Source organism: Gobio gobio (assembly GCF_949357685.1).
Source record: "Gobio gobio genome assembly, chromosome: 2".
NCBI lineage: Eukaryota > Metazoa > Chordata > Actinopteri > Cypriniformes > Gobionidae > Gobio > Gobio gobio.
Genome location: NC_137098.1, coordinates 52,700,562 through 52,727,155, shown reverse-complemented (window position 1 = coordinate 52,727,155; position 26,594 = coordinate 52,700,562). Strand labels below are relative to the sequence as shown.

At 39.1% G+C, this 26,594-nt stretch overlaps 1 protein-coding gene across 2 annotated transcripts in view; it reads left to right on the top strand.

Moving 5' to 3' along the window:
* Positions 1–4,632: 4,632 nt before the first annotated feature.
* Positions 4,633–26,594, top strand: part of shroom4 (shroom family member 4) — a 54,170-nt gene continuing 32,208 nt past the window's right edge. The window contains exon 1 of one of the 2 annotated variants that reach the window (XM_079810706.1): positions 4,633–4,907. Coding sequence is in view for 1 of the 2 variants with exons in the window: in XM_079810704.1 (XP_079666830.1) it covers positions 4,785–4,907 (123 nt within the window). In the remaining variant the exon portion in view is untranslated. The remainder of the gene's footprint in view (positions 4,908–26,594) is intronic. The other variant, XM_079810704.1, reaches the window with a different exon arrangement.

Genomic DNA, 26,594 nt, shown 5'->3' with positions numbered 1-26,594 from the left:
AGGAGGGGGAGTGACTTTCAGCAAGAGACACTTCTGTATTTCAATTTATTGTGAAGGCTAAATTGATATATTGAAATTAAATTGTTAATGTTTTACTTTGGCTGTTCTGACATGTTCCTTCTGCATTTATACTTCCTCTCTCTGTAGCCTACAGCAAGTGAGGAATGACACAAACATAGTTGACTGATCTGATATAGCTGGTGGCTTTCTAATATAAAGGGTACTGATATGCATTCTTACCACATTTTTGCACCGTTTACACACACACACACACACACACACACACACACACACACACACACACACACACACACACACACACACACACACACACACACACACACACACACACACACACACACACACACACACACACACACACACACACACACACACACACACACACACACACACACACACACACACACACACACACACACACACACACACACACACACATAAAGCCCAATGCATGTTTTTCATTCAGCCACAATTCAGACAACCAGCCTACTAATAAGACAGATTATTTATTTTAATTTATTATATGCCTGGTATAGTCTGCAAATATCTTAAAATATCTGCAAAATAATCCCACCGGTTAATTGCAGTTCTGTCGATGGATATTACCCATAACAACAATCATGCATCAGTAAGATTTTTAGACATTAATGCTTTAATTCAGCAAGGGGACATTAAATTGATCAAAAGTGACAGTAAAGGCATATATAAAGTTACAAAAGCTTTCTGTTTTAAATAAATGTTGTTATTTTGAACGTTCTATTCACTACAGAATCTTAAAAAAATGCTTTTCGGTTTTCACAACTTATTGGCAATAATAAGAAATGTTTCTTGAGCAGCAAATCAGCATATTAGAATAAGTTCTGAAGGATTATGTGACACTGAAGACTGGAGTAATGATGCTGAAAATTCAGCTTTACCATTACAGGAATAAATTATAAAAACAGTTATTAATAAATTGCAATAATATTGAACAATATTACTGTTTTACTGATTTTCTAATCAAATAAGTGCAGTCTTGGTGATCATAAGATACTTATTTCAAAAGCATAAAACATTTTACTAACCCCAAACTTTTGAACAGTAGGCTATTCTTTATATATTGATTGTATATAGATATAAGCATCTAGCTTTATTAATTTGCTATTGCTTCAAATATTGTATCTGTTCGTTTTATACCATTTAATCTCTTAAACAAACTCTCTCGCATAAACAGGCTGCACTATTCATTGAGCAAGAGTCACTGTCCCAATCTTTGATTTATAGAACAGCATGTCTTACAGCAAATTGTGTTTTAACAAACAAAATGTATTGAATTCAAATCATGTCACCCATGGAAAAGGGGGGAAGAAATATTGCCACTAAGCGATAGGAATGTGTGAGAGCAGAGATAAGAGCGATGCAGAGAAATTTCCCCTGGCTCAGCATATTAGAAGTATGCGGCCATTTAACTGCCTGTGCGAGTGTGAATTTAAGGCACAGTAATCTGTCAGAGTCAGATCATTACTATTATATGGAGATGACAAGCTGCTTGCATGAATGGAGCGGTTTATTGCCATGGTGACAGGCAGATTTTGACCCCATTGCTCTTGTACACTAAATGCTCAAGAAACAGAAGAAGGGTCAAGGGAGAAATTCAGACCTATGTTTAAGGTGACAGTGGGAAAGAGAATGAAAAGTAAGGGCACCAAAACATTATATATATTGCTCTTATGCCAACTAATTTTAAGACATCATTGTCAAATGACAGGCATTTAGATGACCAGAATAGAGCCTAGCTGATGCGTGGGTGCTGTCATGCATAAATGTACACTACATACATGTGTGCTCAAGTGTATTCATCGGCGTAAGGGTGCTTGTGCTTGCATGTGCGTTCAGCTGTCTCATATGGATGTGCATTCATGTGTATGAGAGTTGCGTTAAAGTGAGCACACTTATGTTGAAATGAGTGGATTAGATCACAGAATGCTAAGAGATTGATAAAATCTTGACATGGGTAATTTCATAATTGTAACATCTTATTGTTGTTATCTTATCTGCTGCCTTTGGGGAAATAATTTAACCCCGGTGGGAATGTCACTATAATAATTATACTTAAAGTCACTCTGGATTAAAGTGTAGATGATGGTTTAGCCTACTTATAGAGGTCTATATACCTCCCCTGGTTTTACAGACAAGGTTTAAGCCTAGTCCCAGACTAAAATGCTTGTTTGTGCTGTTCTTACTGAAAGCAATTTGCACTAACATACAGTCACATCAACATTTATTCATACTCCTTCAAACATTTCTTACATGATCACATTTTATTCGCTATAGTTGAAAATGGTAAAAAAATATGACAAGAATAATTTCAGAATAATTTCAACTCGATAATGTCAGATAATTTTGGATTACAATCATCCAATCAACTGTCAGCTGTTAAATATAAGTACACAATTAGATAATACCAATTTAGGTCAACATATTACCAAGCAATTTTGTTGTGTCTGTGGTGTAAAAGGTCGCAAAGTGTCTGAATAATTTTGGTCCCAAATTTTTATAAATTTTACTGTATGAAGAATTTTTCAGTATAATATGTCACAGTTGACTTTATTTTGCTATCCTCACTTACAGAAATTAACTATAGTGACCTGCACCCACTAGTTAAAAAAATAAATAATAATAATAATAATTTATATATATATTTAATAATAACATATATATATATATATGGTGTCTGAATAATTTTTGGCTTTGACTGTATCTTAAAATATGTCACTGCCATTGTTTTGCCTCAAGAGTCACACCAGTAATGTTTTTTCAAAGGCACATTTATAAAAGCTACTTAAATGCCCTAATTGAACTAAGGCCTAATCCTGGTTTAATCTAAACCATGTCTGTGAAACTGGGCCATTGAGTCTCAGAGATATTTTTAATGTGATGATCAGTGTTGTGTTCTAGTATGTGTTCAGATTGGTACCCTGCATGAAGGTTTCTGTCACTGCCAGAAAGATGATGGGAAGCACATTGACAAAAGCTCTTTGCTGTAAACTGTAGCACCTCCTCATGCCAGAGCCAGAGAGCTCTTTCCCTCCCCCCAAAAACCCCTGCAAAAAATGTAGCGTATCTTTGGCTATTAAAGGGATAGTTCACCCAAAAATAAAAATTCTGTCATCATTTACTCACCCTCAAGTTGTTCCAAACCTGTAAGAATTTATTTTTTCTGCTGAACACAAAGGAAGATATTTGGAAGAAATATCTTCTGCTTGTTTGTAACCAAGCAGATCTCGGCAGCCATTGACTATTGTGAGAAAAATACTACGGTAGTCAATGGGGGCAGAGATCTGCTTGGTTACAAACATTCTTCCAAATATCTTCCTTTGTGTTCAGCAGAAGAAAGACATTCTTACAGGTTTGGAACAACTTGAGGGTGAGTAAATGATGACAGAATTTTCATTTTTGGGTGAACTATCCCTTTAATTTCGAAAGAGAAACTACTTTGGAAGGTTCTGGGAATTGTATATCACTATAGTTGCATATTGCAACTGCAGTTGGATTTTTTCAAGCATGGTGTGTGAGAGTTTGTGTTCTCTCTCCTCTCCATGTGTTTGACAGGTAATTGATTTAGACATGTTTTTGCAGTCTCTGATCATTTGGCTTTCCAGCTTAATAGCTCAAAGCAGATGTTCTAACAACATGACAAATTGGACATCACTGAACTTCTGTTAATCACATAGCTGAATGGATAAGGAAATAGTTGCTCATCAATGTGGAAATGATTGGTAAAGAAAGGTAAGTGCTCACCCTGAAGCTTTGATCATACATGCTGGCTGCAGACTGAGCGTTCATTAAAATGGTTAAAATACAGCTTGTGTACGAATTCTCATGTCCAGAATATTCCAAAACGTCGTGTCACACTTTTGCATGATATGAAACAACAGCTCCCCCAAGTGGACTTTTCATGTTATTGTTTTATTGTATATTTTAGCAGAAGGGTTAGGCAATTAGCCTAGAAATCTAGACGCACCCCAGCGGCAGAAAATGTATTTTCTTGAAACATCTTGATGTGGGTCTGGCTTGTCAGGCTATTAGGCTGTACTTTATATTGTAATTACCATCTATTTAGGTTGCATGTATTTTAATTTGAAGTGCATGCCTTTCATTTTTTTCTATAGCCTACATTCTTGCATTTGCTATTTTTTCCACGCCTCGTGTTAAATATACTATTCGTTTATAGCTCACATAACAGAACAGAGTTATACATATTAAAAGTCTCGACATAGCTTAATGGGAGAGCAATTCAAGTCAATTGGTCATTTAATTGTCTTTTAAGCTGTTGTATGTATAAAAAATCTCAAGATTTTGTAACATATCAGTTCGCTGACGCTATACTTGACAACCCATTTGAAGGATCCTGTCCAGCGCAGTTTTCATGTGAATAATCGCTGTTGTAGTTCGAAAGTTATGACCCAAAAGTTGATAATGGCCAACTTTCCTGAGTTTTCCCAGACAGTCGCACAATGGACAATACAGCGGTCTATAAAGTTCCTGCCCTTGGTATAATTTCATTGGTCAGTTAGAGCGAAGCGCTGTCCTAATTGGCCATTCCATCTGTCACTCAAATCTACTCTTCAGTCTCAAGCACTTCCTCCGCTAAGAGTCCATGGAAAGCCCATCACTGGCCAACCCACCGCCTGTCCCCTCATGCCTGGAGTCTCCGGTTGTCGTGATGAGGTTGCATCGTGATTGCATGGCGATCGGACGGAGCTGAACGCACAGAAGTCACGATGGAGACCGTAGAGCAGCTGGTGTCTTTCCAGCACATCCATGTGCAACTGAACGGAGGCGCTCCATGGGGATTCACTCTGAAAGGAGGGCTGGAGCACGGCGAGCCACTCATCATTACTAAAGTAAGAATGGAGTTTACAAAGTCTTAGAAACTCACACTACATGCTTGTGTGTGTCTCATTGATTATATTCCAACACTTGGTTACATTGTGCTGAAAGTTTAAACTCACTGTTTATGCTTGGGTGAAATGTAACGGTGCATTGATGGATGTTTGGGAACTTTGTAAAAACTTGGTGGCAAGGAAATGGACATGATATCCTTAATTCTAGTGTTTAAACTGTTATTTCCACAAATGACAGATCATTAATCTCATGAGATATGTGAATCATTGACTTTCAAGATCCATGGAAACCCAAAGAAAGGAATGAAAAAATCAATGTTTGCATAAGAGTCAAATTTATACAACAATGTAGTGGATCATTGAACATAGGTGAAGTGAACTGCATATATTATTCATTATCCATTTACTATCATGAGTTTTAATTCTGATTAATTTGCCAAACAGATGGCTATATCGACCGATTAATCGGCCTGGTTGAAGTGCTCAATTCATCCAGCGTCAGATCCAAAATCTACTGACAGCTAACTATATCAAAGGATTTGTGTTTTTAAATATCGTACAATTTGTGAAATACACATAAATGTATACATTTTGTGTACATCCTGGACAAAATGGTCATTCCAAATAGCAAATATCCTAAATCTACTGACAGCTGTCTTAAAGGATTTGTGCTTTCAAATATTTTAAAGGGAATTTTGTGTGAACATTTAGTGAAATAAGCATAAATGTAGGTTATATACATTTAGTGCACATCCTATTTGCATTAAATTGTATTACATCGCCTGTCTTGCTCTGTAGAAAAAGTTAAGAGCATATTTTTTTGTATTTTATATTTTATTATAGGATTTCATTTAATTTATCGCAAAAAAAAACAGCTTTTTTTGTTAGAAAAGGGATATAATATAATTTGCTGCTTTGTCATCAGCTCATTTACTTTATCTTTAGTGTGTAAAACCAACTGGGATGTGGTACATACTGTGCAGTAATTTAGATAAAAACCCTTTTTTATGTATGAGCCCAAGGCAGATCAGAAATTAATTCAATGAATTTTTTAAACACAATGATCAGTAATCATAAAAAATGAGCTAAAATGCACTGTGTAATTATTGATACTTAATACTAAATAGTTCATGCTTTTTTATTGAACCCACCTATGACTACAACTAGAGACTAGAGAAAACTAGAGAAAAGTACTGTTTTTTTCCTCACACGGAGGTCAGGGAATCATATTTTATTCCTTCTCCTTCTCCTTCCACCCCCACTTCCTCTCCAACGGCATTTGACCAACAAGTGTTGATTTATTTTTCTTAAATGAAGATGTTTTGTGGGGGACAAGACCCCCAGAGATCACATTCCCAGACTCTGCCCCCTGAGTCAGTGGGGAGGAGGGGTTGGGGGTCACAAGGGGGAGGCTGGTATTTTTTTTTTTGTCTGACAGAGGGAAGAAATTAATTTGATTTGTGCCTTTTCAGCATGACTTAGAAGTTTACAGTTGTTTATTCTGGTGCTCAAAACATCTTGATAACTTGTAATGTGCGTTGAGTCCGGTTTGGCTGTGTAGTTGGTAAAATGTCTTTTCTTCTGCTGTGTTTAATTTGAAAGTGCTTTACACTTGGCACGCAGCAGTGATATTGTCCCTTTTATCGCTCCCAGGCTTTTGACATTTACATGTCATTTGATCATTGTTTCTCAATGAATCGCCAGCAGAATCAAAATGCATTCAAGATGAACATTGTCTTAGTGATTCTGAGGAAAAACCAAGTGTTTGCCTTTGCCATTCTGACTGAGATTCATGCATTACCGATATGTTTCTAAGGTGTCAGTGTTGTTTTATTGTAATATTGAGTAGCTTCTTTTGAAGTTTTGTAGCAGGCTGGTTAGTTCTCTGTAAGTGTCAACTCTTGGTTTACTGGGGGTTGGATCATGGCCAATCTGATAACCTCATATTCACTGGCTGGCTGGACTTGTTAACCGCTTAACCTGAAACACATGCTTTGTTTGACACACAGGCCCTGTATCTGATTCTGTACGCGTCTCTGTCTACCTGCATCACTTGATTTTGAGGACTTTATTTGGATGTCATCATAAATATGATTTACAGAGGCTTCATCAGTGTTGGATTTCATTGTTGCTCTCTGTTTGTATGAACCTTCTGGGGTACATGGCTCCAGTCGCTGCCACTCACACTGATAGTTTTTTCCATCTGATTTGGAGGCAAAGCACAACCTGCATGTCTATCTCTCTTTTTTTTCTCATGGAATCTCTTGCCCTCTGATCCTGTCTTCCATCTTTACGCCCTGAGGGCATTATTTTGAACCCCCCTCCAGTGGTCTCAGTAGACATTTATCTCAAACAGCAAACATAAGGACCTGGTGCCCAAGGCCAGACCCCCCCCCCCCCCCCCCCCAGGTGTTCAACATGTGCTCAAATTAAAATCCCATGACGGGTCATCGTGACCTCAGCCAGGCATCTCAGCCAGGATACAAGGCATCTCCAGGCTACATAAAAGTCTGAATGTTGGAAGTTAAATGGACTCATATGGAATTTAATAGTAACAAACTTGGTCTTGCATCCCATTGTAACTTAATTTTGAGCTGAACATCTTTAGGGTTTCAAAGCAACTTGTTCCCTGTGTGACAAAACATTGCCAGACCGATTTTCAAAATTGTGGTGAAAAATGCATGTAAACCATTTGTTTACAAAGAATGCTTGGTTATTTTCCACATTTGTGCCTTTTTGTGGAACCCCCAAAAATCCTCAAAGGCCTTTGCATTGGAATTCGCATTGACTGAGCACGAGGAACAGGCTGATTTATGTATAAAAACCTCATTGTTGCTGCTTTTTCCCCCTCACCACTTTGTTAATCATCCTTGCCTCACATTCCCTCTCTTTTTTGTTCTCCTGTTAAAGTGGAGATGGAAACATTGCGCATTTCCTTGCATTTCTCTTTTTCTGCTGTGAAGTTTATGTAGACCACATGGCACTCCAATCATCCCTCTCTTCCCACTCCTAATCGGTCAGTGGAACTTATTCTCAGGCGCTGGAGTTTTGAGGTGAAAGAGAAAATTTTGGACCGAGAGATGGAAATGTTTTACTGGGTCAAAATGTTTGTGTTTTAAGTTTGCTGGGAGTTTGAACTCGCTGTAGAGCAGAAAACATACCGCTTGTTTTTTTTTGTTTTTTCCCCAACAGCTTAGTTCCAGAAATATTTTTTATTTTATTTGTATATGTATTCTTTCCATGGTTATATCAGTTTCAACCCATGCACCAAACCAATCAGCTTAGCGATGAAACACAACATTATAAACGTTGATTCAAAGCCAAAAAATAGCGGAAAAAAGCACAAAGACTATGTGTTCTTGTATTTTAAATTATTTTATGATGAATTAACTACTCAGCCCCTGAAACACAGCTAATGATGTAATAAAAGTGTTATATTTTAGAATTATTTTTAGACAAGTATAAAATACAATATATTTAAACTATTGCAACTATTGTGGTGTAATTCTTTATATTTTATCATTCAATTTAATTTAACATCTTGATTCATCTACTGAGGCATATACTATTAACAACCTTAAAGGTCATGGTAGGTCTGTCTAGAATAGTTTATGCATTTATTGATAAAAATGAGGTGCTCTAAGAAAATGAATGGGATTTTTAATTCCAGAACCTGACTCTTGCGGTCTATTTGGAGCCATTTTTTCCACTTCTACTTCCATTTTTATCATCCCTATGTTTAAAGTGATCTCTTTGTTTAAAGTAGGATTACTTCCCCATTTCTGTTATTCAGTAACGCCATACTTCTGTTTCTGGATAACTTCCCAAATCCAAATCATATCAGTTTTGGATTGCTGTATGAAACTCATCAGTCCTGAGAGGTAATGCTTCCTTTTCCACTGTTATTGCAATTGGATTTAATAGAGTAAATATATTGTTTCTTCGATTATTTGATAAAAGGCTGTTTGTTTTGAACGATGTGTTGATTGTGGTGAAGTCCACAGCTGGTTAGGGGTGTGGGAAGGATCTGATATGTGACAGGAATGTGAGCTTGGCTCCCGTTGCCTTTGCCTTGGGCAGGGAGGCTTTGATGGTGGGAGAGATATTGGGGTCTTATTGCCTGAGCCCCTCCACCACAAACACTCACCAGTGTTTCCACATGGTCTCTTATCCAAGCTAGGAGTGACAGGACTTCTAATCAGTGAGGCATGTGTGTTCGTTGTGTGTTTGTTCACTGAGTGAGTGGTTAAATAGGAAATGTTGTAGTGAAGTAGACACCCGGCAATATGATGTTATAAGGAAAACTATATAACTTAGAAAATATAATTGCACACTTAGTTATAAACTTATTTTTTACGCCATTGTCTAGTGATTTCTGCATAATATTATATGTATAATAATTGTAATATTCTTTGCTCGTTTGGATTTAGGTTGAGTAGAAATAATAAAAAATGCTTTTAATGTAAATTTGCCCTAAATAGTGGTTGTAATATTCTCAAAAGTAATCATGTGAAAAATGTACAAAATATTTGTAATTCACAATATTGATTATCGGACTTTTGATGTGTACAGGTTGCCAGACAATATTGTAGAATTAATTATTTAATTTGTTTTAGCATTATTCATATCCTAAACAAATAATTTTATAACAGTGTTAAATGTAATCTTTAGCAAATCTCAATATGAATATTTTTTTAATTGTCTTCTTTAATTGAAATGTCTTCAAGCCATGCAATGGATTAGGTAGACTAGCCGTTTATTTTTAAACATAATTAACCAAGGGTCCAAAAAACCCTCCAAACAAGTCATTTTTACTGAACATAAGAACTACGTTTACTTGTATAAACGCCACAATAAAAGTACATTGAATAAACAAGTTATAAGATCCTGGTTGATGAGTGATGATCTTCCAGCGGAGTTTAAGTTGTGTGCGCGCTCATATTCTATGCCACATGGTAAATCAAGACCTGTCAATCTGAGCGGTCAAACTAATCCAAGCCAAGCCTGTAGCACTCCTGTCAGAAACTGAAGCCTCCGTGCCTCGATCACCCCCCGGTGGCTGGTACCAGTATAGCTCCTAAACCTCTCCTCTCCATGAATTAGAATGGACGCGAGACCCACTAAACAATTCAATTACACTTCAAATAATTGTTTCCTAAAGATGGTTTCTGTCATTTTAGGCAGTTTTTATTACGATGATTTTATTTCAAGTGTTCGTTTTTTAAATAAGCTTAGTTTTAGTGAGTTATTTGATGCCATAAAAACGGGGGGTGTGATGTCATGATTGACAGCTGAGATTGACAGCTTCTCTGAGTGCAGTTGTCACTGAGGCACTAACAGACTTTTTTCGGGAGGAGGTTGGATCTTTAGCTTTAATTTCTACATTTCTATAACTGTTTATTTCACACCAACATAATGAATTGTTCTTCATCTGCGAGAGTGTGGGCGGGCTTTTGATAATCGCGCCTCTACTTCCTGCTCTCTACTGCGCAACTCCGGTCCCGAGATTGCTACTGCGCAGACTCGGTCCCAAGATGTCAGCGCCGTGAGCGGGCATATGAAAGCTTCATCTCTGGTCAGCGGAAGTCAATGAAGTGGCGTCGTCCATATTTTTTTACGGTCTATGATCCAAGCATGCTCCAGCTGTAATGAAGTGTCTGATTGGTCTCTACACATCGTTCCTTGCCACTATACCCATCCACCATACCCAAAATCCATGCCGTGTCTGAAAACGAATACTTCCCTACTATATAGCATGGGAAAACCAGTATGCCAGCAGAGTAGTATATGTGAATACATAGTATTCGAAAAAACAGTATAGGCGAAAAGTCCCTGGGTGATCTAATACTTCCGGCGAGATTCTGAAGTACGCATTCGATGGACACTTTACTATCCCATGAGGAACAAAAGTCAAGCGACGCAACTGACGCTGGTAGTACGTGCAGATTACATTCATATTACCCACATTCATACTATATAGAACATTTCTTTTTTTAAAGGTTGCGAAGCTAAAATTCAAATGTAGTACCTACTCAGACAGTAAGCGATTTCGACGCACTGACAGTTTCCATTGGTTGAACTAACAATTGACGTCGGAAAACACTGATTTCATGATGACGTGATCGGATCCCTGAAGTCCTATAGCTTTAGCCAAGCAGCGTGTCATGTCACTCCATGGTCTACGCTTGGGGTCGCTTCAACCCGCGGACTTGGCAACACAGTGCAGTTGAGTTCTGTTGACATTTGACAACTAACGTTATGTGTCGCTCCGTTACTCTGATTGGTTGTAGGTCTATCCAATTGAGGTCTTTCCTGATTCGGTTGAAACACGCCCCATAATCACAGCCCAACGGAGCAGTATCAGACTCAAATTCTGACTAGAATTGAGTATGACGACGTCAGGCTAGTCATATTCCCTATATTCACTGTAATTCCAGCTTCTTTGTGTTGGTTATGCAAGTGGTTGTTAAGTAACATAACTTGGTAGCGCCCCCGCTTTGGATTTAAGAGGTTGGTCAGTGATTAATTGATCGTTAATTTAAACAACTATAATGTATGTAAATGTATATTCCTAGTATGGAGATGATTATGACTGTCTTTCCTAATTTGGTATAATTAAAGACTTACCGTTTAACCTCAGTGCAGCCTGATGAAATGCAAGTTTGTGGTGCTTTCAGGATTTTCTGTGAAGACACATGGTAAATGATAATCAGGGAGTCAGTTTTCAAAGTTGATCTGTGTTCTGCAGGGGACCTGACCACATCAAACGCTCCACCAAAAGCTTGTCTGCCAACCTCATATCCAACATTTGGGCTCAACCAGCCGTCAAAACCACTCCAAAGTCCTCTTTGCTCCCAGGGAGGTGAGTCTGGGGGAGGGAGGTTCATGTGTGTGGAGGAGGTTAGCTGAGGGGACAAGGTCACTTCACACACATTACGACCTCAAAAGACTCACTATGGCCCTATTCATAAATGGCAGGAAACTGAGGAATGACAGGTCCTAAATTGAGCCATCATTATGCCCCTCCTCTCACCATGCACCCTGTCCTGTCTGCTATGACAGTGATGGATCAATCCAAGATATCTTTGGTCCAAAGGTTGCTGACTCTCTGACATCCACCATTGTCTTTTTCGGAAACGAGGCCTGCTATGCGCTCAATATTTGCAATTGAGGCTATAATAGAGCAATCTCAGAGCAATGGGGTGATGTCGATCATGTCGGACTTCCAGATTTGTGCATATTCAGATTACGGATCGTACCTCCAATATTTGCGTACACGCACACTTCCATTGCTCCAATAACAACCTAACTCACCAAAGTAATTTATTGCCAAGTGTACTGTGAAGTGGTTTGATGTTCCTTTAATTTGCCTCTCGTTGAACTTTGTTAAAACAAAGACAATATCTGCCCGTCAGGAGGCTTCTTCTTGGCTGCACTTCAAAAATGGCTTCTCACCTCTAGAGGAGAGAGACCTTGTTATGAGAGCACACACACTGCTGTTTCTGGACGTGCATCAAAAGGTGGAGGTTTTCCCAGTGCACGTCTAAAGCATGATTGATCACTTTGGGATGTTTGTGGAAATGTCCACCAGCGGTGATGTATGTTGTCCTGATCGTCTTAAGAATGGATTTTTAAGTGAGTCGAATAAGCTGTACTGAGTTAAGAATATGATCAAGTAACTGAACAATTAAGGTAGGTTGTTGATCTGGGTGTCATGTATGGGATTAGTGGTGTGTTAATACTGACTCTGGGTGAGTGTTGGGTTTCCAGTATGAATGTCAATTAATGTGGTCTAATTTTGATATGTGTGCTCATGTGCCTGGCAATATAATATCTGAGCTTTCTTTGTTCAATTAGTCAGCCGCTGTAATTTTATAGTTAGTTTTATTGAAAGACTTTTTGGAAACACTTCTTATAGTAATGATTTGTAAGTAGGACATTTTAAATCTATGACATTTTTAAAGGTATATAGTTCACCCCAAAATAAAAATGCACCTAATGCATATATTTTAGCATTATTTATAGTCATTTTTCTTAGTTTTTGTTTTTCCCTATTTAGCCATAATTAATTTTTATTTCAGTTTTAGTATTTTCAGCTAGTTGCCAAAGCAACAGTTCAATTTTTTTATCTAAAATTTTGTTTTCAAATTTGTTTTATTCCAGCTTTATTTCAGTTACCAAAAAATATTTTTTAAATAGTTTTAGCAGAACGGTATTGGCCGATAATCACGTTCTATGTCTCAGTCGGAAGTCACTAAATTTGGCCAATCTCACGAACCGATCGCAATTTGATGAGGTAAACCCAAGCGGCAACCTACCGCAGTTTCTCTTGAAGCCAATACGGAAGTGACTTAAACTGCAAAACAGGCTCCAGAAGGGAGCAGAATCTCATTGAGCCCCATGTTAAAATGCCCAACTTTACAGCAGAAAAACACATGTTTACAGCCTGGTACAAATTGTGGTTTTGGTCTATACGGGTAATTTTGCCCTTCATGACAACTGTGAGGGTGGTGATTTTTTTTTTCTATAACTCATTCGTTTACATTATTTAAAGAATTAAAGTTCTGCATAATTAAGGGCATGGCCACTTTGAGTGACAGGTGGATAGCCATTTATCTGCTGTCTGTTAGTCATCGCGTCACCTCAGCTCCACTCACGTCCCGCCTCTTTGCCCATTTTCTATTATCCAGGAGTAACGCGCTGACAAGATGGCAACGGCCAGCTCGTCCCTAATTTGGACTTTAAAACGGCTCATCCAGTCTATGGATAAACCCTTAAAAGGTTGCCACCGATGCGCATGTAAACAGTATACAGATGAGGCTTTTGGGCCATAAGCGATGTGGTGTTGATTTTTAAACGAGCCCACACAACAGAATTTCATCCGTAGTTGATCTTGAGAAAATCCTCACAGTGTGACATGACATGCTGTGTGGCTAAAGCTATAGGACTTCCGGGATCCAATCTCGTGTGTTGCAATCATGAGATTTTTTTTTCCAACGTCATTTGAAAGTTAAACCAATGGAAACTAGATCTTTGTTATGGTGGGTAGGGATCGGATTGATCACTCAGTTTGACAGGTCTTGATTAACCATACACCATAGAATAGAAGATTATCAAAAACTAAACCAAACTTGATGTTTTGACCTTACATATACTTTCTAATAGTAGTCATCATGTGGAGCATGTAAATCAATAAATTGCATTACTTTTTCTGGGGTTTTCTCAGCAGTGTTGTAACATTAGTACCTCCAAACATGATACAATCCTATTTTCTTCAAAATGTTCTTTCAAATGAGACCATACTTGATGATGCCTTGTTTTTTTGTAGGGTTACTAAAAGTTAGCCATTACTTCTAGGTATGCCACTTGAAATCACATGAAATAATTTAAAATGCCTTCAGGGTGTAAGGGGTTAAAAGTGACAGCCAACAGAGAGCTTGCATATCAATTATATAAAGCTTGAATTATCTGCATTGGTATCGGCCGATCATGATGACAAGACATCGGTAGCCGGTATTGCAAACATCCTGATCGGAGCATCCCTAAAGTTAACAACAACAACACTGTTTTACACACAATTAATGCGAATGGGGACTGAGGTGGTGAGCTCCAAAAATTAAAAAAGCACCATAAAAACTTGTGCTGTTTCCAAATCATCTGACTCTGAAGCCATACTATCACTTTGAATATTAAATTATTCAACGTTCAATTTTCAGCATTATTATATCTAATATTTGCCTTCATGTACATTCAAATATGATGTTTCCAGATGTGCCAGCCGTGATGTCAGTGGTGCCAAGCAGCATTGGTTATTGTTCTCTCATAACTGTTTACAACATGCCATATTTGAATGTATGTGAACTCAAATGAAACTTGAGAGCTACACAAGAAAGCATTTGGCATAACATTAGGGTAACTAAATGATTTTTCAGACTTTTCCATTTTTGGATGAGCTAACCTTCTAAATCGTTTCTTGGTAACGAATTGTAGTTGTTTACATGTTAGGCGTGTATTTTTGTTCAGCAAGGACATTTTTAATAAGGACATTTTTGAACAATGACCGTTGTAATTGTGCAGCTAGGTTAATGAGCTGACCTTTGTTTGCAGTGATGTTCTGTGAATGTTTAGCATGTTTTGACTTCGAATTAGGTGTTGTTGTGCTGTTTTAATGGTTTGCAAAGGAAAGGTGCAAACAGCATTTGGCGGTTAAGACTGTGAAGGCAAACAAATGTGATAAAGCAATTCTCCACAGAAAGGCATTTCTTCCTCATGAGTCTCCTTGAAACAAAACATGCTCTGTGCATCTCGTGTGCGATGGACTAAATGATTATTGATGGGTTTCTCTCTACTTTTTTATATTTGCACTTTTTCTTAATTATTTGTCGGCCACTACATTTCTTTGGTAAGTAATTTGTCAACCAAAAAGCCTCTCCTATGAATATAGGTCACTGGCTGTTGATTCAGTTGCAGTGGTGACCTATGGCTGTGTGTCACACCTTTAAAAGTCCCGGAGCACAATGGAACTTTAGACTCAGTCGGGCCGCAGCCATAGCTCAGCACACTGAGGTAGCGCTCTCTCATTTTCCCCCAGCCTGAGCCTTGAATGAAGCCTTTGTCACCCTCAAACTCACGCTGTCTCACCCACCTTTTCTCTCTCAGCCTCTCTCTCTTTCTCCCTCCACCCCCACTCTTCTGTCTATCCTCATAAATGAAGGAGCTTAACGATATTCTCACCCACTCTGACCTTGAATGCATCCAAGTATGTCACTTTTCCAGGTTCGCCTGCGTTCCAAAGTCTTAACTCTCACTTGGAGCCAAATCTCCCTTCCTGCGGTACGGATCCTTCACTCCCATCTCCTCCCCATTTATGAGATCAGGCCAGCTCAAGGACAGGGGTGTCCCAGCCTGCACCAGTCCCAGTGACCTCAGATACTGAAGGAAAACGTTCTGATAAGCCCTTTGTTCTTAGTGGGGGAGCTTTGTTTCTGCTTTGCTGTAGTGCTGAGAGGTGTTTTCTTAGCTCCAGATAAACCGAGTTTGTGTGTGTGGGGGGATAGATAAAGGGAACTTCAGTAGGGATAAAGCATATGTCAGTCAGACAGTCAGTCAGTTGGGTTGTGTTGTTGAGTGGAGGCTCAAATCCTTGTCCAACACTAGACAAAGGCAGTGCTGCAGAGGAGGGGGTTACTCAGGGCTCGCAACCTCATTCTTCTCTCTTTTATGAGCAGCAGAAGACTGCGACGCAAGTCTGGGTGATTGAATGCATTCACTGACCACCAGCTTACAGAGCTTTGAATACAACTGCTCATCAATTCCTGTTGTGTAGCTTAAATGCCTCCATCAATGAGAAGATATTGCGTTAGTCAAAGATGATGTCCAGCCAAATTACCTAGAAATTTCCCTTGGCATATATATATATATTTAGTTTGTAGCACAATCAAAATTACTTTGTTAAAGGGATAGTTCACCCAAAAATTTAAATTCTTTCATCCTTTACTCGCCCTCAAGTTGTTCCAAACCTGTATGAGTTTCTTTGTTCTGCTGAACACAAAAGAAGATATTTTGAAGAATGTTTGTAACAAATAAGATAGAGCAACCATTGACTACCATAGTATTTTTTTCCCTACTAGTCTCTCAAATGAGAGAATTTTTTTTTTCAATTATTTTACACAATATGTATTCAAATTTCACAAAGAAAAAAACGTTCAATCCATGGACAAGGGAGAACTTCTGTTAATTTGCCAGTTGTGCATTATCTCAAATTGGCAAAAATTGTATCTTTTTTATTTTATTTTGTATTGGCTGATATCGGTCTATCACTAGTTTTTACCACGTTACCACTTATCAAATATGCACTGTAAAATATTTGTATGTAAAAGTCTATTTTTTTATATGGAAATATAACTTATGGTTAACCAATGACAGATTTTTACTGTAGCGTTTTATATTGAAAAAAGTATTTGTATATTTTTTTACGTGTAAAAACAATTTATATCTAAAGATTTTACAGCAAAATTATGTATACAAATAAAGTAAATTACATTTATTTTACAGAAAAGTTATTTAACAAATAAATAATGTTTACTTTTAAAATAGAATTATTTTCAAATTAGATCACTTTTAATGTATGGGGAATTTTTTACATTGTGTTATGAAACATACCCTTTTAGATTTTTATTTTCTTTCTTTTAGCTTTCTGACTTTTTTGTAAAGAACCTAAAGCTACAATCATATATGAAAGGTCTTGTGAAGACATATGGAATCACACCAAGGAGTTTTAAGTTTCCTAGAATGAGATGGGGAAGTTTCCTGAAGAGGATTTGGTTGGGAATGGCAGCTGTTAGGCCTCGTCTTGTGGAGGCCAATGGCGGATTCTGGGCACAATGGGGTTTCCAGAGTGACCCACTGACTCTGCTTTTGATTGCTGTGGAATGAAAGCAAAGCCTGGGATAGCTGACTGTGTGTGTGTATATATACTGTATGTGCGTCTGGGCATGTTTGTGTTTTTTGAATGGATGTTCTGAATTGCATTCACCCTAGATTTTGGCATTTGGTATTACTTTTCACATTGAATATGTATAAACACTTGCAGGGGAACAAATTGCTATGCAGTGAGCCAGTTGGGAACATTATTATGTTTCAGGCAAGGAAATACACTTAATGATAAATACATGGCATGGTTATAGTTTGCCTGAGGTCTTAAGTTTCGCTCCATGCTATAATAGCTCAGGAGAAGTGTTTATTCCAGTTTTAATTTTATTGGAAATTCTTAACTGTACACATACGTACTTAAGTCTAAATTTCCATTTGGCTCAGTCTAGACATTTAAAAAGTAACTTGTAAGTAAAACTTTAGTAGGAATTAGGAATATAGTGCTTTCTCTGTCCTCCTCAATGGCTGTACCCATTTTTTTTTTCTTTTGGTGCGTATGCATTCCCACACATACATGGGACTTATTTTCAACTCTTTCCTCGCTCCAGCTGCTGTGATGTCTGTTGTTTTTTCCGTCAGGATAACTGTAGAGCTAAAAAGAGCCAAAACCCATGTTCACCACACTTCCTAGATCTGCCTTGGATGTCTTCGTCTCACACACTTCCTTGTTATCCCACACCTTTTTTTCTGTTGTTCCATGGCCACATTTTAAGTGTGCGCATCCTTTCCCAGAGGGATCAGAGACATTGTTTCAAATCAGCTGTTGAAGGACTATATATGTGATGTTTTGGCACAGGATTTATAGTAATAAGTCGTATAGACTAGGGATGCACTAAATCCAGGATTCGGGTTCGGATTCGGCCGAATATTGGGCTTTTTGACGGGGTTCGGTTTCTGCCGAACCTCAGAATTTTTTTCCACCGAACCCGAACCCTAGGCTTGCACTATGCGCCACTGGTCGAACGTAATGATGCCGCCGTTGAAAGTGAAAATGGAACTCATGAACAGAAAACGTGGCAGTATGCTACTTTAAGTCAAAAGAAAGCGATTCAAGTCGAGCTACATGTTCAATTTGAAAAATCGCTGTTAAAACATTTGGCTACCTAGGCTACCTCAATCCACACCTTTGTATGTTTTTTGTTTGTTTGTTTGTTTTTTAAGTAACATGTCTAAGTGATGTGGGTTAGTCTGGAGCGCAGCCTGTTGACAGTTAAACCTGCGGCAGAAAACAACCTCAATCCTTCTGTCTCCGCAGCGCGCGCGCCTCCTGCGCTCTCCGTTGTGTTGTTCTTTGAAATGACAGAGGACGACTCGGGGTAATTTTCCTATAAACCATCAGGAAACAGCGGCGAGAAGAACATACGCGACAATGTTTACTTTAGTAAACTTGACCAAAACCACACTATTAAAAGCCTTAAACAAGGCTTCAGATGGGACTGATGCCCCGGGAATACAGAGATAACGCCTCGCTAGAGTGGCTAGCCTCGGGAAGCGCCGTTCATTTGCTTTCCACCAGTCAGGAGCTTGTACTACTGCTGTATTTTTCTGTCGAAATGGTCCCGCACAGTAAGCTTTTCCATTGCTTCATTTTGCGAGATATATCTGATTTGTGGTTGCGCATGTCGACACGCTCCGTGAGTGAACAAATAACGCTATACAGCATATTTCTTAACCATGCATCAAAAAACAAACAAACAAAAAAGCGTTAAAAACATTTAAACCGTTTAACTGGTAGTATTAATCGGTCAAAGTTCTTACTTTCGGTTAACAGTTAAATGGTCAATAGCATCCCTACGCTGCTGTGATCGTTGTTTACTTCGTTAATGTGTTTACTGTGATAATGGACTGAGGATGGGAGTAGGATTTGGTATTCGGTTTCGGATTCGGCCGAATCTTAACCAGTGGATTCGGTATTCGGCCGAAGCTCAAAAATCTGGATTCGGTGCATCCCTAGTATAGACACACACAGGTCACCCTTGTACTCTGGGGCTGTTCATGTGCTGTGTACCTCTGGCTGCTCTCTGTTCGTAGTTTTCTGACTGGGGAAACCATTACAGGCATTGATAAAGCAGCACTTGTTTTAGAGTAGTGTTCTTGGACAACCCTCCTCCGCGAAAGGTCTCGCTGGAAAAAGTTGTGAATTACAGCTGAAAAATGATGGTGTCCAAGTCCAAACATATTGTAGGTCTTGTGAAAAATGTTATGACAGGTTTCCTTACAAATGAGTTTATTCAAAGACTGAACCCTCCCTGATCAGTGTCAGTCAAAATGAAATAGTATTGCCCTTTTATGGAACATAAACAGCTTGATCTGTCCGTTCTGCACTCTTATCTCTCGCATGTTCACTCTCTCTGTCTGCATTTCACTTGGTAGCCAGCGTCCAAGTGTTTTCTATAAAACGGGCAACTGTGTTCCCTCTGTTTTTTTGCCTGTTGTGGGATAGGCAATGCTTGGTAAGAGCCTTCTGGTTTCTAGGCAGCTCAGGCGGACTGTTCTTCTGGCCAGCTGTGGCATAATGGCGGGCAGTGAGCCAGACTGGCAAAGAGCGACGCCCTGTTATTTATAGAGCGATAGAGGGGGTGACCTCATGCCGCCAGGACTGATGCAGGCACTGGGAGACAGGGAGTCCATTCTTCACTACTGCAGAGGCCCCAGGTCCATATAGACCCTCTACTCGCAGATTGCAGAAAAGCAGATTACTTTTCATCCTCATACTCTGATTAACGTGATGAATACGAGAACCGATCTGATCCCTGATGTGTTGATACAGGTAAAACTTTTGCATTGTTTAACAATTTGTCCAAAACTCCATCGCATGAGAATTTTCTTTTGTATGTTGGATTTTTGCATGCATTACACAAGTTAATATATTAAACTATGAAATGACCAGCAAGTGGACTTATGTATGAAATTGGGAAAATATATATTTAATGTATTATTCTGGAACTGAATGAAAAACATTTTCAAAGGGAAAAACAAAATTAAATTTAGCATCAAATAGAAATTCACCCTATCTATTTTCTAAATGTATCTTAATGATCTTATTGTGAACAATTCATCCATGGATGTTTCTCTATTCTCTCTGGTGTTGTTCGCCGGATTTCTCCTGTCGTTCGTTTAGTCTGCTTAAACTCTTCCTGTTTCTTACGATCCACTGCAAGCTTGCATTCAGATCTGCCTACATCCAATCAAAAACTGATGGATAGAATCAAGTCCCCATCCTATTTATTATTATTATAATTTTTTTTGATAATCCATTTCACTTGGATGGATGTACTTGGACAATCTGTCTGTTGCTACTTTCGTTAAATTACAACTTTAACCCTTACAATCATACTTTTATGAGCCATTTTAATCTTCATACACCGCAGGTCCCTTTACAGTGAAATCGTCATTTTGCGCCGTCATGTTTCTACCGTAGCCCTAAACGGACAAACTTCTCTACAGAGCACTAGTAACTTTTTGCTCTCTCCGACTATGACATTTTTGTCCTGTGTTTGCCACCGTAGCTTCTCTATGTGCTTCGGAAGGAAGGGGTGAGCGGTGTGGGTTGATTGCAATTGACAACCTCACTGCTAGATGCCGCTAAAATTTATACACTGCACCTTTTAAGGGTTAACTGCAAAATTTGTTTTACTGGTGAATGGCAAAATGGGGGAAAAAATATAGAGACGTGTGGGTGACATTTGACTTGGGCCAGTAAGTAACCACCCAAAACCACCTAGCAACTGCATAGCAATGCACTAAAACTACTCTGCAACTAATTATCAAATGCCTACGTATAACAGAATTTTGGCAAATTTTGTCCTCATTCAGGACTAGAGACATGATTTAGACTTGGTCTTTTTTTAGTGTTAACCTATTTAATACTGGATTGTATGCAGTGTGTAGTTCTGAGTCAGCCCACATGTCCTTTGTGATGAATTTAGCAAACATATTGTAGTGGGAGAGGTGAAGACTAACTTGCTTCATCACTGTCCGACACAAACAGACACCCCTCCCTCCTGCGGTCTCTGAGCCTGGGAGTGCAAAGGCATTTTTTCGGTACACTGACAGCATAACTAGGAATTGCCTCTCAAAGCCGTTATTGTATTAAAACTATTCCCATCCTGGGACTTATAATTTTCAAGTCCTTCTCTTGTAATTTAAGGCGTTCTCGCCTCCTCTAGCTAAAACTCAGACCGTATTTTATCTTGAAAAGGAGTAACTGGAAAGCAGTCACACTTTGTTTGCTGTAGCCTCTGCCCTCACTACTCATGTTGGGTGTTTTTATAAACACAAATGTCTCCGGCAGAATGTTCCCCCTAACATTCACCTCCTCAGCCATATTTTCCACCAGGTCCCATTTGAAGAATGGGTACGGAAATTCTTATTATTCGCATGGCATGTAAGGAGTGGTCACTCCTGAGGGAGATTAAAGGAATGGGGAGACCGAAAGGGATTTGTCACGTAGGACTGTTCAACCCTCCATAAAGGTCCCTTTGTGAACTTTATTTCACGATCACTAGGGAGCAAGTCAGTGCTTATGCCCAAGCCAAACAAGCACTCATGCACTCACAGACACAGGTCTGATGGAACATAGGTGTGGTCGTAGTTATTTTTATCAAGTCTCCAAGGAGAACATGAGCTCAAGGGATAGGAAAGAAAGAGTGGGAGAATGAGACTGGGTGGGCATACAGGAAGGGACTGGGAGAGAGAGAGAACGAAGGATGGAGGTTCAGTGAGGTCTATGTGGTGTGTGCACCAGCTGACGCCAACAGTTTGACAAAAGTTCTTCACTCTGGGTTCTCTAAATAATGCAACAAGATCTGAGAGCGAATGCGCACATTTGAAGTACCATTACGTCATGGCCCCGGGTACCCTTTAAACAGATTTAGTGGAGGACAGCGGGTGAATGCTCTTTTATCTTCTTCCTTCTCATTTTATTTTGGTTTCCCGGTGTTCCTCGAAGGGAGTTGTGGAAGTTCTGAGCACTTTGGCAGCTTATGAGGTAAGAAGGTGCGTGTGAGTTTGTTTTATTGCCAAGGGGGCACTCGTGTATGCCTGCCAACTATGCGAATTTGTTCTTTTTGTGCAATAGTGTTACATATCCTGCCATAAAACATACCTGCTATGAGGGTTACCGGGCTTTTTCCAGTGGAGTATATGCAGCAGATTGGATTTTAGGGTGGAAAAAGGCTGTGTTTGTTTTGAGTTTAATGAACTAATGGAAGGTCAGGCTACATCACTTCTCTCCTACACCAATGCACCTGGAGAACATACTGTATACCCATTTCATTTAGACTCGCGCAGAAGGTTTATTGGATTTGCTGCAGAAATTCAGGTCTGAGGTGGTACATGCATCCAGTCAGTTTAAAACCAAGTGGAAAAAGTTATTCAACAAGTGTCATCTGTGTTGCATGTACAAACAAACACATGCAACCTCTCAGAATTGAGAATGAAGCCCCTGTGGTCCAGGCTGAAGGGCTTTGCGGATGTTGATTATAGTATCTGTGGAAACAGTCTGTTTGGAGCAGATGGGAAGGAGGAACGGAGTGAGAAAAAGCAATGTCCTCAGTGAGGCTGTAATTGTGACCATGCATCTGAATAATTCCATTACATGCAACCAGCCATTTTGCATCTTAAACCAGCCGAATGCATGAGAAAGACTTCAGTCATAAGATATAGACAGTCAGTCATTCAGTCAGCATTTCGGAGTAATGTTACAACAACCTTAGATTATCCTATAGTGAATCCAAAAGTTAATTAAAAGCTGTGACACACCAAGCCGACATCAAAGAACTAGCGGCAACGAAAGTTGAATGTGTTGTCGCCTTGTGACGGCTGCGTCTGGACCAAAAAGCTGCGCTTGAACACACCGCAAAGACAACATTTGACTGCCAACTGTGCCTGTGTGTAAGGAAATAACTGTCTGTGTCAGCAGGTATCAATAGTCTATATTCGTAATTCAAAAAGGGAAAGTGAAACTAGGACTGCAGATATACTAACCATAAACAAGGCAGCTCTTGCTTACCATTTTGTTTGAATATCAATCATTTTCTTTATTCCATTCGGCTCATGTTGTTATGAAAATGTTTCACTCTCTAAACTGAACAGCCAATCAGTGATCTCTCTCACTGTCGGCTCTGACGCTGATTCAACATGCTGAATCAGGCAGACTCCCAGCGACGAGAGCCTGACTAGAACACACTGCAAAAACTAGCCCGACAGACTCTCACAGACGGCCCGACGTTAGCTGACCATCGGCTTGGTGTATCATGGCCCTGAATACTTTTTATCTGTCCCTCAGAAAGTCATTAACTGTGTCTTTTAGTCTTTGGGGTATTTTTTAATCTCTGTCTTCATCTTCTCTTGTGCTTCTGTGTCCCAAAACCGTCTCTGGTCTCTTTTGAAGTTTTTCTCTTTCAGGCCACACGAGTTGACAAGTGAACAGCTTCTCGGCTTCCCCACATGAAATCTGACTTGCTGAACTCTGCAGATTACCACAGAATTAGAACATCTGTCCTTTCACAAAGTTGCCCTGCCATGTTCGGTTATTAAATATGTTTGGCTGATTTCATTATGCTTTCAGCGACTGGATACTCTCATGTCTGTTTAATAATTTGATCCCATATATATTAATTTCACCGATTTCTGCTGATTTTGCCCCAAGATCAGCACAGAAGATGCAAAAACATCTCCAGATTCTGTCTGGGTCTGCTTATGAGACAAAATCTTCCTGAACATTTTGTGAAGTATGAACTCTACCCACATCCTGACACTCGCTGTCCCCCACCGAGCATTTTATCCAGGCCGCATGAATATTCCCTTTATGCCCCTCTGGACATGTTCTGTCTTTGATCTCCCCAAAAACCACGCTCAAATATTCCTGCAATGCTCACCACATACAGTGAATGTTCACACACAACACATGTGCATATGTTTACTCTACAATGCAGACCGACAGTTGGCATTGGATGAGTCTTACAAAAAGGGTAAAGTGTGTGAACATGTTTCAGAAAGATTTGGTTTCATTGTTGAAACATGGGGGCTCACTTGTTGCAAAATGGTGGCATGTGTATCCGAGCATGTTGTTTTGAGTATGTTTACTGGTTCTGCTTCAAAGTCAAGAAAAAATAGCCTGTTTTTTTGATGTGTTGCATGCTGAAAGCAATTTTTATTGCATTTAAAGGTGCCCTGCCACACAAAACTATTTTTAAAAATATGTTAGGTCCATATGTGTTTGTGTTATGTCGTGAATGTGAAAATGAACTGCAACCTCCTCTTTCAGGTGTAGCCACTGAAAAGAAATAAGCAGAGAAATCAGGCCGATTTCAAAAGCTGGTCAGTCTGACGTGGTGTTGCCTGAGCTCATTACTATTCATGAACTCGCCCAGTTGAGACCGTGCCCACATCTACACTGTAAAAAAAAAAAAACGTTGAGTAAACTTAAAAGTTTAAGGCAACCAGCTGCAGAACATTTTTGAGTTTTCTCAACTTGGGGTCAATTAGTTGTACAAACTTTTTTCATGTTAAATAGTTGAATAAACTTTAAAAGCTGAATTTGTCATACAAAACATAAGTTGGATTTTTTATTGTGTAGCTCAGTGACAGTTTTCGTAGACAGCAAGGATGGCTGAACGTCGACGGGTTAGATTAACGGACTTGTTTTCCGATAATTACCGGCGGACAATACATTATCCCGCTTATTATACGGCTACTTGCCAAAACGAGAAAAAAAAACTTAACACAACGCGTACTATGCGATTAGGTACTACATTTGAATTTGAACGAACTTCACTACCGTTAAAAAAAGTATGTTCTATATAGTATGAATGAATGAATGTAGTAATCCGGACATACTACATTCGCCATGTTGTCATGATTATGTGACCTACCAGCATCAGTTGCGTCCCATTACCTCTATTCATAAATCGTCTCCTGTGGCCTCATGGGATAGTAAAGTGTCCATTGTATGCGCACTTCAGAATCTCGCCGGAAGTAGTAGGTCATCCGGGTACTTTTCGGCTACTGTTTTTCGAATACTAATACTGGTATGAATTCGGACATACTACTCTGTTGGCGTACTGTTTTTTGCATACTAAATAGTAGAGAAGTATTCGATTTCGGACGCAGCTGAAATTACCATTCAGACACATCCATGGCTAAAAAAGCTGGTTGTGGTTCTTGTGGTGCTTCTGTCTCCTCTTCAGATTCAGGGACACACACACACACACATTTCTGCAGCGATTCCAGAATGTAGTAAACAAAGTTCCTCTACTTGTTGCGCTGGGTAAAGAATGCAGATAGCCAGGCTCTCATTGGCTAGCTGTTAGCCAATCAGGGTCAGCAGCTTAGCTCTTTGAATATTAATGAGAACTGGTGCAAATCAAGCTGAGTCTTCCTGCAGGCTTTCTATACAATGCTAGGATGGCTTGAAACAAGGTAAACATTTTTTTACAGACATTACCACAAAAGTAATGAAATATGTGTGGCAGGGCACCTTTTAAGAAAGGAAATACTCAATGTGATTATATAGTTATACAGTTTTTTAAATATTATATAATATGGTTTTTTTTTGTATTCACACGCAGAATAGGACTAAAGACCAACATGCAAAAAATTTGAAAATTTATTTGCGAACTAGGTTTAAATATAACTATTAACACTCGTGTATAAAACTATCCCTGGGGCCGAATATGTAGTTTGAAACCCCTGGTCTGTTGCATGACAGTAGCTGCTGAAAAGAGAAATGTGACTTCAATTTGAAAGCTTTGTGGCGTTAGCTGTGTATTTTGATGGGTGGATTTGTGTAAAAGGAAATGGGATCTAATGTAAGACCTAAAACTAAATATGATACTCTGTTGTAATGTATGAGTCCCCCACACATGAAAGGTGTGCGTTAATGTTAGAAGCTGAGATTTACATGTGCGTGACTGAGTGAAAGTGTGATTGTGTATGTTTTGACTGGGCTAATATTTTGTGTATGGGAATTACGTGGCTTTTGGAGCTGATATTTGACCCTTTGTCCTATTTTATGTAGGAGGCTCCCTAATGGAATAACTTGGTATTGTGTGTCTGTAAAAATGTTTGATGAATGGCTGTGTGAACTCTGTGCATTTACAGTACAACATTGTATGTATATTTGACTTCTGACCCCTCTGCCCCATGTTTTTAAAAGAGGAAGTGGTTACATATGAAATGGACAGGCTGTGTGGGTAAACGTGCTTATCTGTAAGTAAGTTCTGTCAAGTGTGTGTGTGCGTCTCTGATTTA